General features: G+C 38.8%; 1 protein-coding gene across 3 annotated transcripts in view; it reads right to left on the minus strand.

Annotated features, from left to right (window-relative positions):
* The window catches only part of LOC115132319 (F-box only protein 6-like), a 30,949-nt gene extending 25,074 nt beyond the window's left edge, over nucleotides 1–5,875 (minus strand). The window contains exons 1-2 of one of the 3 annotated variants that reach the window (XM_065020790.1): nucleotides 5,453–5,504; nucleotides 28–59 (exon numbers count right to left, since the gene is read on the minus strand). Coding sequence is in view for 1 of the 3 variants with exons in the window: in XM_029664853.2 (XP_029520713.1) it covers nucleotides 5,453–5,518 (66 nt within the window). In the remaining 2 variants the exon portion in view is untranslated. Of the gene's footprint in view, nucleotides 1–27; nucleotides 60–5,452 lie in introns of those variants that run through there. The other 2 variants (XM_029664853.2, XM_065020791.1) reach the window with 2 other exon arrangements.
* Between the last annotated feature and the right edge of the window lie 8,895 nt (nucleotides 5,876–14,770).

A 14,770-nucleotide genomic window follows, 5' to 3' on the forward strand; every position in this document is an offset into this window, starting at 1 on the left:
TTATCCAGATTGAATGTTATTACCCACCAGATTGTGTTCAGTCCACCATCTTGCCGCGTCTGTACAGACAAGTTGACAGACATGATTAGAACGTCTCTTCCTAGACATTCTGTCTAGACTCAGATCTTTCACTTAAAATGTATGCCAAGCAAAACAATGATTTCAGAGTTTAACAAACCTGCACAAGGACTACTTTTAACAATTTACACAACGATTTACAAAAACAGACTGATGAAAGAACTGTGCAGATGCAAAGTTTGTTAATAGAATTTCTGTCATATTTCCCTCAGTTTCTTACTTGACCACATTTTCCAAAAACTCTTAAAATCATACAAAAGATTTAGAAGAATTTAACAAGATTCCTGTATGTTCTACCTGGAACTGGTCAGTAATCCATATGGCAGTAAATACGCAAAGATTATTTTCATCTGACTTACATGGTTGGATAACATTTAGACATAACATAAATGTTGCAAGTACTGAATTAAAATCAAACAGCTAAACCTTCTAAGGTCTCACATACATATTTCAAAGCGCTTGCATACTACTGACACATGCAACGTCACACTTATTGAAGAAAGACGCAAAGTCCGCCGCGAGGAGTAGCAAGTAGGAGAGGCGGGGAAGGAGAGGAGGGGAAGAGATAGAGGGACACCGTTGGGGAGGAAGAGTAATGACTCCGATAACAGCAGTGAATCCATTTCATTATTAAGTGGAGACTACTCAATCGTTCTCATGATAGCACATTGGTAGTCAGTGACAAATATCAAAGCTAAGCAGGGCTTGGTTAAAATCCTGGATGGGAGACCAAAGGCATAGCTGTACAGTTGAAGTCAGAAGTTTACATACACTTAGGTTGGAGTCATTAAAACTCGTTTTCAACCACTCCACAAATTTCTTGTTAACAAACGATAGTTTTGGCCAAGTCGGTTAGGGCATCTACTTGGTTGCAGGACAAGTCATTTCTCCAACAATTGTTTACAGAGAGATTATTTAACTTATAACTCAATATCACAATTCCAGTGGGTCAGAAGTTTACATGCACTAAGTTGACTGTGCCTTTAAACAGCTTGGAAAATTCCAGAAAATTATGTCATGGCTTTAGAAGCTTCTGATAGGCTAACTGACATCAGTTAAGTCAATTGGAGGTGTACCTGTGGATGTATTTCAAAGCCTACCTTCACACGCAGTGCCTCTTTGCTTAACAGCATGAGAAAATCAAAAGAAATCAGCCAAGACCTCAGAATTTTTTTGTTGTTGACCTCCACAAGTCTGGTTCATCCTTGGGAGCAAATGCCTGAAGGTATCACGCTCATCTGTACAAATAATAGTATGCAAGTATAAACACCATGGTACCACGCAGTCATACCGCTCAGGAAGCAGACACGTTCTGTCTCCTAGAGATGAACGTACTTTGGTGCGAAAAGTGCAAATCAATCCCAGAACAGCAAAGGACCCCATGAAGATGCTGGAGGAAACGGGTACAAAAGTATCTATAGCCACATAACCTGAAAGGCCTACAGTTTGCAGCTGCACATCGGGACAAAGATGGTACTTTTTGGAGAAATGTCCTCTGGTCTGATGAAACAAAAGTAGAACTGTTTGGCCATAATGACCATCGTTATGTTTGGAGGAAAAGGGGGGGGGGGGGCTTGCAAGCAGAAGAACACCATCCCAACCGTGAAGCACGGGGGTGGCAGCATCATGTTGTGGGGGTGCTTTGCTGCCAGAGGGACTGGTGCACTTCACAAAATAGATGGCCTCATGAGGGAAGGAAAATGATGGGGATATATTGAGGCAATATCTCAAGACATCAGTCAGGAAGTTAAAGATTGGTCGCAAATGGGTCTTCCAAATGGACAATGACCCCAAGCATACTTCCAAAGTTGTGGCAAAATGGCTTAAGGACAACAAAGTCAAGGTATTGGAGTGGCCATCACATAATCACTCAATCCTATAGAAAATTTGTGGGCAGAACTGAAAAGCGTGTGCAAGCAAGGAGGCCTACAAACCTGACTCAGTTACACCAGCTCAGTCAGGAAGAATGGGCCAAAATTCACCCAACTTATTGTGGGAAGCTTGTGGATGGCTACCAGAAACCTTTGACCCAAGTCAAACAATTTAAAGGCAATGCTACTTGAGTGTATGTCAAATTCTGATCCACTGGGAATGTGATGAAAAATAAAAGCTGAAATAAATCACTCTGCTATTATTCTGACATTTCACATTCTTAAAATAAAAGGGGTGATCCTAACTGACCTAAAACAGGGAATTTTTACTAGGATTAAGTTAGTTAACAGTAACATCAGGGGTTGGAACCTGAACTATTTTCCATTAGTTTAGTTTTGAACAGAACCACAATTTTTTTCCCGTTCCACTCGTCCAACCAGCAAAATACATTCTGGTACCGGTTCAAAAAAAAAAGGAAAAAAAAGGTGTTTATATCGTTTCTTTCAGTTTCATTTTTTTAACCTGTGAAATCAAGTTTATATTTAGCTCATTAAATTACTTTACCCATCAGTTCAGATGGACAAACAACTACCTTGCCTATAACGCAAGATGCGACTGAAATTTTAGGGTGGGGATAGAGCGAGAGAGGGTTCAGGAGTCTAGAAGCGCTGGGCATCTTGTTATGACATGCATTATCTGAATCAGGTCCACAGAATTATACCTAGGAGGAGCGGTTTCTAAGGAGAAACTTTGAATGTCCATTGAGCTAACTAGCTAGATCTACCGAGCTAACAAGCTTGTGTGTGCAGAGCAGCACCAGAATGAAAAACACATCTTACCTTTTGTAGTTAGTAAATACAACATACCCATACATATAGCATTGAAAAGGTTAATCTAGTCTTCTGTAGCTAATAAAAACATTTCCCATTTTCTGAATAACGCTTGAAACGTAAGTACAGTAGCCTATCCTTCGGAGGGGGGAGGGGCCTGTCAAAGATTTGCAGCTTGCAGGTCAACACTGGAATAACTTTTGTTACAGATTGAGGGCTTTGCATTGGTGCTTTGTTGCGTTTTTTTGTGGGACTAGAAAAAACGGATTGTAAAATAACGTTATTAACCGTTTCCCATGCTTTTAAAATAACGGGTCTGTTCCCGGAACAGTACGGATCACCTTCGTTCCTGTTCAGTTTCTGTTCATTGAAATGTATTTTAATGTTCTGTTCCCTGAACTGGTTCCAACCTCTGACACATATACAAATACACTGACATAAGGCAAAATATATAAAGTCTTAGATACTAAACAGGATTGTTTGCGCCATACAAGATTCTTATTTGTTTTTCATTATTATTTTCCATGTGGGATATCTGTTCCTAATTAAGACTCAAAGATGTCTGCAGAAAGAATGGGGTGTCAGCTATGACATGACTCCTTGAGTTTGAAAACATCTATTTTGGTTATTGAACTAGAGTAAGTGAAGTGTCTTTACACCCGGTAACAAAATAGAGGAAACTGAATTTCCTCATGGGTCCCTGTTCTGATTTGTATTCAGAAATGCATAATTATGGATATCAATGTAATTCTTTACATGGTGATTTATCCTAAATAGGTGATATATCCTAAATAATCCTATCGTGATTATGTACCAGTAAAACATTGTGATATAAGATGGTATCGCCCCCTTTTGGCCAACCAAATAAATGTTTATTTAATGAAAAATAAAACAAACGACCATTGGACTATAGCACGAAATTGAATGCTACAACTGGACGAATCATGACAAAAGATAGTTGTTGAAAGCCTTGGCAAATGCTAATTGCAGACAAATCTTATTTAATATTCCTTTCTGGTGGAGGAGCTTAAGCATGGAACACGTGTGTGGCACGCACATGATGGAGCAGTGAGTCTGAGGAGGAATGGTCTTAACATATTGAGTTAGGTTATAGGTCATGGGCTGGATAGAAGCAGTCTACAGTCTTCAGAACTGGATAATAATTGCTTTATTTGGCCTAGGCATAGGCTAGACTTTCATTCTTGTTATTTTTTAAAGCAGCAACACCTGCTTAAGAGAATTTGGCAGTAGGTCCAACCGGCCTCAACTGCAGACCACGTGTAACCATGCCAGCCCAGGATCTTCTTCACCTGGCGCCCACCCGTAGCTGCTCCCCTGCCCAGTCATGTAAAATCCATAGATCAAGGCCTAATGAACTTATTTCAAATGAACTGATTTCCTTATATGAACTGTAACTCAGTAAAATCGTTGCAATTGTGTCATGTTGCGTTTATATTTTTGTTCGGTATATTCTGGAGTGGACAACATGCGCAGGTAGCCTACTTTAAGTGATTAGTTTTACAATCTGATGAAAACATGCCTGGTTGTGTTCATGCCACATTAAACAAGGTAATACGGTTTTTACTATTGGGGCGATCAAAAAACGTAGTGCACGTGCAATGTGGTTTGTGACTACAATAATTTCCCATTGTAGCAAATTCCATTGAATAAATCCCATTAACTATTTTTCTGAAATCTTGTTACTGATTTGGTAACATAATTTAGTTTAAATAACTTAATGATTAAACTAAAATGATACCAGTAAAACAGTCTAATTGACAGGTCTACCTTAATTGTTACTTATGTTAACTTTTATTACCTTCCCTCCAGAGACAAATTATAAAATATCTTAACGACCTGGGGTTTTTGGTAACGGAATTACAGGCACAGGGCAATTTATCTTAAATTTACTGAAGACGGGAGAAGAAGAAAAACTAAATATAAGTGTTGATATTAATTAGCGAGGGTCGTTACTTAAAAGTACAACACAGTATTTAATACCTTTTTTTGACTTTCTGGTACTGTTTTCTAAGACTCCTTTTCAATCTGTTTGACAAATAACATTTGACTTCTGTTAGAGTTGCGTCAATTCAAATCTGGTATCAGGATAAATATGACAATGAGTCACCGATTGTATACTATGTATTTTTCATTAGCTAAGCAATAAGTGGTAAATGCAATTTTCGTATATACGGGCTCACTGTAATACCGCGCAGGGCAGAACAGAGAACTGACAAGACGTATGTAAAACAGTATTCTTTATACTGTAGAGCGTGGTTTAAACTTGCTCAGCCTATTGCAGGCGCTCAGGCGGGTCCCCGCCTCTTGGCGCTTCTGTTGATAGATGTAAGTGTTGCTGTGAAGAACATCCATGCGCTCATACCGTTATCTCGCACCTGGCTCCTGTTATCTAACAAAATACCGCTTGTTCTCGCAACACCCCGCTCTGAATGTGCCCCCCTCCCAACTCATTGAACAGGTCCTGTCTTCATGCTACTTTTCCATCATGAGAAAGGCCCATGGTCTTGAAACTGTTAACAATGTTTCAAGTCAGCTATGTTGCATAACACATACATACATCCACACAAGCCAACAGCAGATAATATTCAATGATATATATGGTAATGGCTATAGTGTAAAACATAGAAACCTCATACTTTGGACATACTTACGTTTTCCTGGACCAAACTCGAGTCCGAATGGCTTTGTAATTGGCAATTTCTTGCTCTCCTTTCCATCACGAAGAAGTGTAGTCTACAGACGAATGCAAGCGCTCCTGTGTTGTTATAGGCTCGTCAAACTAAATACACAAGTGAAACGTTAGAACGCTAGTTAGCTCGTATACTACTTATGTTTCACACTACCGTGAACGAAACAGGACACAACGTTGAACTTGCCTGTATATAGTAACTCGGGCTCAAACTCCCCTAACAACATGAAATCCCCTGTTTCCCCTGACATAAACGGCTACGTTTCAAACCTACGCCATTGGGGGAATCCCCGCGGACATATTTGTCGTCAGCCAAGTTAGGGAAGTCTGCAACAATAAGCCCCTCAGCACTCGTTTTTAATGTTGGCTGTTGAGTCATTCTATCTAAAAAATAAATAAATAACATAGTCGCCTGTGCTTCCCCAGACATAACGGCTACGTTTCAAACTCATAACAGGCTGACTACAACGGTCGCGTCGCAAAATACATTTAGAAATCTGTTATTCAATTATTGCTTGCACCAACGAGCATCTAAATTTCCAAGGACTAAAATAGAAAACAGTTATTTTTCTGAGGAGGAGAGATGACTAGAAAATATTCGGTTGGCCGTTTTATGCGTGGATTAATTGTCGGCGTAGAGAACCTTGTGCATTTCAGGTAAAATAACAACGCAATGTTTATATTCCAGGACAAATTAGCTAGCTAGCTAAAATTATTATAACATTTGAATGCTTTTCGACCTGTCCCCAAATTAATATAATTGGTTCAGAGTTTGTTTTGATATTTTAACCTGCGCGTCGTGATCACGTTTGGGGTGGGCGGACAAAATACATTTATGCACGATGGCGCACGCACGCAGCCGGTTTGGGTTCCGTGTTATGCCCTTGGGGGAATCGCCAGGGACATATTTGTGGTCAAAGTTTGCAACGTAAGCCCCTCAGCACTCGTTTTTAATGGAGTTTGCGAGTGAACAATTACGTTCACTTCGGGGCTTGAAATGCCCCATAATTCAATTCGCAATGATTGTGCATCCGCTAAGAAATGTCCGCCAAAACTTAAAACCTCAACATACAAGTGTAAGTAAAAACGAATGTACATAAGTTAGAAATTCTGCTACTAATGCACAAACACGTCTTGTAAAAGTAATTATGCTTTTGTTTGGTTAGCTTTTGGAAATTGTACAAATAAAGCATTTTACTTCAGAAGTAGCTAGGCAGGCTAACGTTAAATAGCTAATTAATTTGCTAGTTATCCTACAGTAGATGTTTATTAAAAATGATATAGTAAATATAAGTAGACATGCAAATATAATTGACTGTACAGCATAAAGCAAGCTACCGGTGGCTGAAAACAACACATTCGTCAAGGGACGAATGAGTGACGAATTTCTGGGCAAGTACGGTCCATTTAAAATTAATTTGTTCCTCCCTCGTTTTTAATTTATTTTTAATTTAACAAACATCAACAAACAAAAGAGGAATAGTCACATGCAAACAAGCATAACGTTGAAGTTGGAAGTTTACATACACTTAGGTTGGAGTCATTAAAACTCATTTTTCAACCACCACAAATTTCTTGTAAACCAACTATAGTTTTGGCAAGTCGGTTAGGACATCTACTTTGTACATGACACAAGTCATTTTTCCAACAATTGTTTACAGACAGATTATTTCACTTATAATTCACTGTAACACAATTCCAGTGGGTCAGAAGTTTACACAAACTAAGTTGACTGTGCCTTTAAACAGCTTGGAACATTTCAGAAAATGATATCATGGCTTTAGAAGCTTCTGATAGGCTAATTGACACAATTTGAGTCAATTGGAGGTGTACCTGTGGATGTATTTCAAGGCCTACCTTCAAACTCAGTGCCTCTTTGCTTGACACCATGGGAAAATCAAAAGAAATCAGCCAAGACCTCAGAAAAAAATTGCAGACCTACACAAGTCTGGTTCATCCTTGGGAGTAATTTCAAAAGGCCTAAAAGTATAAACACCATGGGACCGCGCAGCCATCATACCACTCAGGAAGGAGACATGTTCTGTCTCCTAGAGATTAACGTACTTTGGTGCGAAAAGTGCAAATCAATCCCAGAACAACAGCAAAGGACCTTGTGAAGATGCTGGAGGAAACAGGTACAAAAGTATCTATATCCACAGTAAAATTAGTCTTATAACGAAATAACCTGATAGGCCGCTCAGGAAGGAAGAAGCCACTGCTCCAAAACCACCATAAAAAAGACTACAGTTTGCAACTGCACATGAGAAATGTCCTCTTGTCTGATGAAACAAAAATAGAACTGTTTGTCCATAATGACCATTGTTATGTTTGGAGGAAAAAAGGGGAGGCTTGCAAGCCGGAGAACACCATCCCAACCGTGAAGCACAGGGGTGGCAGCATCATGTTGTGGGAGTGCTTTGCTGCAGGAGGGACTGGTGCACTGCACAAATAGATGGCATCATGAGAACGGAAAATTATGTGGATATATTGAAGCAATATCTCAAGACATTAGTCAGGAAGTTAAAGCTTGGTCACAAATGGGTCTTCCAAATGGACAATGACACCAAGCATACTTCCAAAGTTGTGTCAAAATGGCTCAAGGACAACAAAGTCAAGGTATTGGAGTGGCCATCACAAAGCCCTGACCTCAATCCTATAGAACATTTGTGGGCAGAACTGAAAAAGCGTGTGCGAGCAAGGAGGCTTACAAACTTCACTTAGTTACACCAGCTCTGTCAGGAGGACAGCTTATTGTGGGAAGCTTGTGGAAGGCTACCCAAAACATTTGACCCAAGTCAAACAATTTAAAGGCAATGCTTCCAAATACTAATTGAGTGTATGTAAACTTCTGACCCACTGGGAATGTGATGAAATAAATCAAAGCTGAAATAAATTATTCTCTCTACTATTATTCTGACATTTCACATCCTTAAAATAAAGTGGTGATCCTAACTGACCTAAGACAGGGATTTTTTTTACCAGGATTAAATGTCAGGAATTGTGAAAAACTGAGTTTAAATGTATTTGGCTAAGGTGTATGTAAACTTCCGACTTCAACTGTACATAAACGATTTACATTGTTAGGAATCCTAAACAAACAAATCAAATTGATTTATAATACAAGTTTTAATTGCCTTTTTGTTTTCCATTTTATTTGAAGTAATGCCATATTGTTTAAATTAATTTATAAAGTGAAAAAAGTTAGGTTTTGAATTAGACCATTTGCATTTGTGAATATGAAATTTACCTAATTTTATTAGCAATTTGATAAAGATTTAGTATATTTAATTAATGTCAGAATTTCTGAAATAAATCATTATATCAAAACCATTATATTGTACAACCGGTCCTATTTCTTTTTATAACAGAATTATTATATCAATCCAAAAAAGTCAACTATAAATACAGGTAAAAAACAAATGCAAAATGGGTTGTCTCCTCCATTCCACAGAAATCACATTTATAGTCAATATTCAGCTTGAATCTTTCCAAAACGAGTTTCACAAGATAAATTCTATGTAACATTTTAAATGAAACTTCCTTTACCTTGTTACTGATACAATATTTGTGAGCAATTTTCCATGCTTTTCCCCATTGTATATCACCATAGATATTTGACCAAAAGCATCTTGCTGAGGGAATTGTAGTATCACAAACAATATTCTTAATCTGTTTATTACTACATTTATCTTTGATGTTAATATTGACAATTAATATATTTTCATGTAAATCTATGTTATACATCAACCACAGAGGAATTTTAAAAAGATACAACCCCCTTGGAATCGCATCAAAAACAAATGCATATTCTTTCGGGGTTATTGGAATTTTAAACTTATCAAGAAATTCTTCATATGAAAGTAGATATCCATCCTCATTCAGTAACTGACCAACCAAAATAATTTTATTCTCAAACCATTTACGAAAAAAAAGAGACTTATTTTTAATCGTATATCTTTGTTGTTCCATAGAAAGTATCTGTGAGGGGAAAAATTGTATTTATACGCTAACATCCAAGCTAAAATTGCCTGCTTTTGTAATTTGGCCAATTTTACTGGGATTTTATCAACATCAAAATTACATTGAAGCAAAAATTCTAAACCACCAACAGAGTCAAATAAATACTTAGGGAAGACATTCCAAATACTGTTCTGGTTATTAACATACTTCAGAATCCAATTTATTTTAAAAGTATTATTTAGAGTATTGAAATCTAAAACCTCAAGACATCCTTGTTCTTCGGTATTAGTGAGAATATATTTCTGTAGATAGTGAGACTTGTTCCTCCAAATAAAATTATAAAGAATCTTAAGTCCTTTACAATTTTAGGGGATAATTCAAGTGATAACAAGACATAAACTGATCTGGATAACCCTTCCGCTTTGGACAATAAAACCCAACCATATAATAAAATGTCTCTCAACAACCAGAGGTTCAATTTCTTCTTTGTTTTCTCAATAATGGGGTTAAAGTTTAATTCACTCCTTTGTTTTTCATCCTTGCATATAACAATTCCAAGATAAGGTTACTTATCTTTAATTGGAATACCATATACTTCCTGTAAAACACAATCCTTGAGTGGAAATTATTCATGGCTGTGTTCTTAGGCAAAATTGTGAGTGAGCCCACTCCCTTGGCTGAGAAGCAACCCCACACATGAATGGTCTCAGGATGCTTTACTGTTGGCATGACACAGGACTGATGGTAGCGCTCACCTTGTCTTCTCCGGACAAGCTTTTTTCCAGATGCCCCAAACAATCAAGAAGGAAATTCATCAGAGAAAATGACTTTACCTCAGCAGTCCAATCCCTGTACCTTTTGCAGAATATCAGTCTGTCCCTGATGTTTTTCCTGGAGAGAAGTGGCTTTTTTTGCTGCCCTTCTTGACACCAGGCCATCCTCCAAAAGTCTTTGCCTCACTCTGCGTGCAGATGCACTCACACCTGCCTGCTGCCATTCCTGAGCAAGCTCTGTGCTGGTGGTGCCCCGATCCTGCAGCCGAATCAACTTTAGGAGACTGTCCTTGCTGAAGCCTTCTTCACAACAATTGAACCACTCTCCTTGAAGTTCTTGATGATCCGATAAATGGTTGATTTAGGTGAAATCTTACTGGCAGCAATATCCTTGCCTGTGAAGCCCTTTTTGTGCAAAGCAATGATGACGGCACGTGTTTCCTTGCAGGTAACCATGGTTGACAGAGGAAGAACAATGATTCCAAGCACCCACCCTCCTTTTGAAGCTTCGAGTCTATTCAAACTCAATCAGCATGACAGAGTGATCTCCAGCCTTGTCCTTGTGAACACTCACACCTGTGTTAACAAGAGAATCACTGACATGTCAGCTGGTCCTTTTGTGGCAGGGCTGAAATGCAGTGGAAATGGTTTTTGGGGATTCAGTTCATTTGCATGGCAAGGAGGGACTTTGCAATTAATTGCAATTCATCTGATCACTCTTCATAACATTCTGGAGTATATGAAAATTGCCATCATACAAACCGAGGCAGAAGACTTTGTGAAAATTAATTTGTGTCATTCTCAAAACTTTTGGCCACGACTGTATATACAGTTGAAGTCAGAAGTTTACATACACCTTAGCCAAATACATTTAAACTCAGTTTTTCACAATTCCTGACATTTAATCCTAGTACAAATTCATTGTCGTAGGTCAGTTAGGATCACCATTCTATTTTAATAATGTGAAATGTCAGATTAATAGTAGAGAGAATTATTTATTTCAGCTTTTATTTCATTCATCACATGCCCAGTGGGTCAGAGGTTTACATACACTCAATTAGTATTTGGTAGCATTGGCTTTAAATTGTTTAACTTGGGTCAAATGTTTTGGGTAGCCTTCCACAAGCTTCCCACAATAACCTGGGGGAATTTTGGCCCATTCCTCCTGACAGAGCTGCTGTAACTGAGTCAGGTTTGTAGACCTCCTTGCTCGCACAAGTTTTTTCAGTTCTGCCCACAAATTTTCTATAGGATTGAGGTCAGGGCTTTGTGAAGGCCAAACCAATACCTTGACTTTGTTGTCCTTAAGCCATTTTGCCACAACTTTGGAAGTATTCTTGGGGTCATTGTCCATTTGGAAGACCCATTTGTGACCAAGCATTAACTTCCTGACTGATGTCTTGAGATGTTGCTTCAATATATCCACATAATTTTCCTTATCTCAGGATGCCATCTATTTTGTGAAGTGCACCAGTCCCTCCTGGAAGCAAAGCACCCCCATAACATGATGCTGCAACCCCTAGTGCTTCACGGTTGGGATGGTGTTCTTCGGCTAGCCTCCCCTTTTTCCTTCAAACATAACTATGGTCATTATGGCCAAACAGTTCGATTTTTGTTTCATTAGACAAGAGAACCATGTGCAGTTGCAAACCGTAGTCCGGCTTTTTTTATGGCGGTTTAGGAGCAGTGGCTTCTTCCTTGCTGAGTGGCCGATATAGGACTCATTTTACTGTGGATATACAGTGGGGCAAAAAAGTATTTAGTCAGCCACCAATTGTGCAAGTTCTCCTACTTAAAAAGATGAGAGGCCTGTAGTTTAGGCCTGTAAAAAATCCAGAAAATCACATTGTAGGATTTTTAATTAATTTATTTGCAAATTATGGTGGAAAATAAGTATTTGGTCAATAACAAAGGTTTATCTCAATACTTTATTATATACCCTTTGTTGGCAATGACAGAGGTCAAACGTTTTCTGTAAGTCTTCACAAGGTTTTCATACACTGTTGCAGGTATTTTGGCCCATTCCTCCATGCAGATCTTCTCTAGAGCAGTGATATTTTGGGGCTGTTGCTGGGCAACACGGACTTTCAACTCCATCCAAAGATTTTCTATGGGGTTGAGATCTGGAGATTGGCTAGGCCACTCCAGGACCTTAAAATGCTTCTTACGAAGCCACTCATTCGTTGCCCGGGCGGTGTGTTTGGGATCATTGTCATGCTGAAAGACCCAGCCACGTTTCATCTTCAATGCCCTTGCTGATGGAAGGAGGTTTTCACTCAAAATCTCACGATACATGACCCCATTCATTATTTCCTTTACACGGATCAGTTGTCCTGGTCCCTTTGCAGAAAAACAGCCCCAAAGCATGATGTTTCCACCCCCATGTTTCACAGTAGGTATGGTGTTCTTTGGATGCAACTCAGCATTCTTTGTCCTCCAAACACGACGAGTTGAGTTTTTACCAAAAAGTTATATTTTGGTTTCATCTGACATTCTCCCAATCTTCTTCTGGATCATCCAAATGCTCTCTTAGCAAACTTCAGATGGGCCTGGACATGTACTGACTTAAACAGGGGGACACGTCTGGCACTGCAGGATTTGAGTCCCTGGCGGCGTAGTGTGTTACTGATGATAGGCTTTGTTACATTGGTCCCAGCTCTCTGCAGGTCATTCACTAGGTCCCCCTGTGTGGTTCTGGGATTTTTGCTCACCGTTCTTGTGATCCTTTTGACCCCACGGGGTGAGATCTTGCGTGGAGCCCCAGATCGAGGGAGATTATCAGTGGTCTTGTATGTCTTCCATTTCCTAATTGCTCCCACAGTTGATTTCTTCAAACCAAGCTGCTTACCTATTGCAGATTCAGTCTTCCCAGCCTGGTGCAGGTCTACCATTTTGTTTCTGGTGTCCTTTGACAGCTCTTTGGTCTTGGCTATAGTGGAGTTTGGGGTGTGACTGTTTGAGGTTGTGGACAGGTGTCGTTTATACTGATAACAAGTTCAAACAGGTGTCATTAATACAGGTAACGAGTGGAGGACAGAGGATCCTCTTAAAGAAGAAGTTACAGGTCTGTGAGAGCCAAAAATCTTGCTTGTTTGTAGGTGACCAAATACTTATTTTCCACCATAATTTGCAAATAAATTCATAAAAAATCCTACAATGTGATTTTCTGGATTTTTTTTCTCATTTTGTCTGTCATAGTTGAAGTGTACCTACCTACTTCTGTACCCGTTTCCTCCAGCATCTTCACAAGGTCTTTTGCTGTTGTTCGGTGATTGATTTGCACTTTTCGCACCAAAGTACGTTCATCTCTAGGAGACAGAACGTGTCTTCTTCCTGAGCGGTATGAAGGCTGCGTGGCCCCATGGTGTTTACATTTCCGTACTATTGTTTGTGCAGATGAACATGGTACCTTCAGGCGTTTGGAAATTGCTCCCAAGAATGAACCAGACTTGTGGTCTACAATTATTTTCTGAGGTCTTGGCTGATTTCTTTTAATTTTCCCATGATGTCAAGCAAGCACTGAGTTTGAAGGTAGGCCTTGAAATAGATCCACAGGTACACCTCCAATTGAGTCAAATTATGTAAATTAGAAGCGTCTAAAGCCATGACGTCATTTTCTAGAATTTTCCAAACTGTTTAATGGCAGTCAACTTAGTGTATGTAAACTTCTGACCCACTGGAATTGTGAGTGAGTTAAGTACAATAATGTCTGTAAACAGTTGTAAAAATGACTTGTGTCACGCACAAAGTAGATGTCCTAACCGACTTGCCAAAACTATATTTTGTTAACAAGTCATTTGTGGAATGGTTGAAAAACAGCTTCTATCTCAAGGCCATCAGACTGTTAAACAGCCACCACTAACATTGAGTGGCTGCTGCCAACACACTGACACTGACTCAACTCTAGCCACTTTAATAATGGGAATTGATGGGAAATGTAAAATATATCACTAGCCACTTTAAACAATGCTACCTAATATAATGTTACATACCCTACATTATTCATCTCATATGCATACGTATATACTGTACTCTATATCATCTACTGCATCCTTATGTAATACATGTATCACTAGCCACTTTAACTATGCCACTTTGTTTACATACTCATCTCATATGTATATACTGTACTCGATACCATCTACTGTATCTTGCCTATGCTGCTCTGTACCATCACTCATTCATATATCTTTATGTACATATTCTTTATCCCCCTACACTTGTGTGTATAAGACAGTAGTTTTGGAATTGTTAGTTAGATTACTTGTTGGTTATTACCGCATTGTCGGAACTAGAAGCACAAGCATTTCACTACACTCGCATTAACATCTGCTAACCATGTGTAAAATTTGATTTGAAATAAAATTTGATTTGAAAACGAGTTTTATTGACTCCATCATAAGTGTATATAAACTTCCGACTTCAACTGTATAAATGGCATTTCATGAACACATACATTACCGGTGAAAAGTTTAAACACATACTCATTCAAAAGGTTGTTCTTTACTTTGACTCTTTTCTACATTGTAGAATAATAGTGAAGACGT

Source organism: Oncorhynchus nerka, linkage group LG7 (assembly GCF_034236695.1).
Source record: "Oncorhynchus nerka isolate Pitt River linkage group LG7, Oner_Uvic_2.0, whole genome shotgun sequence".
Classification (NCBI taxonomy): Eukaryota; Metazoa; Chordata; class Actinopteri; order Salmoniformes; family Salmonidae; genus Oncorhynchus; species Oncorhynchus nerka.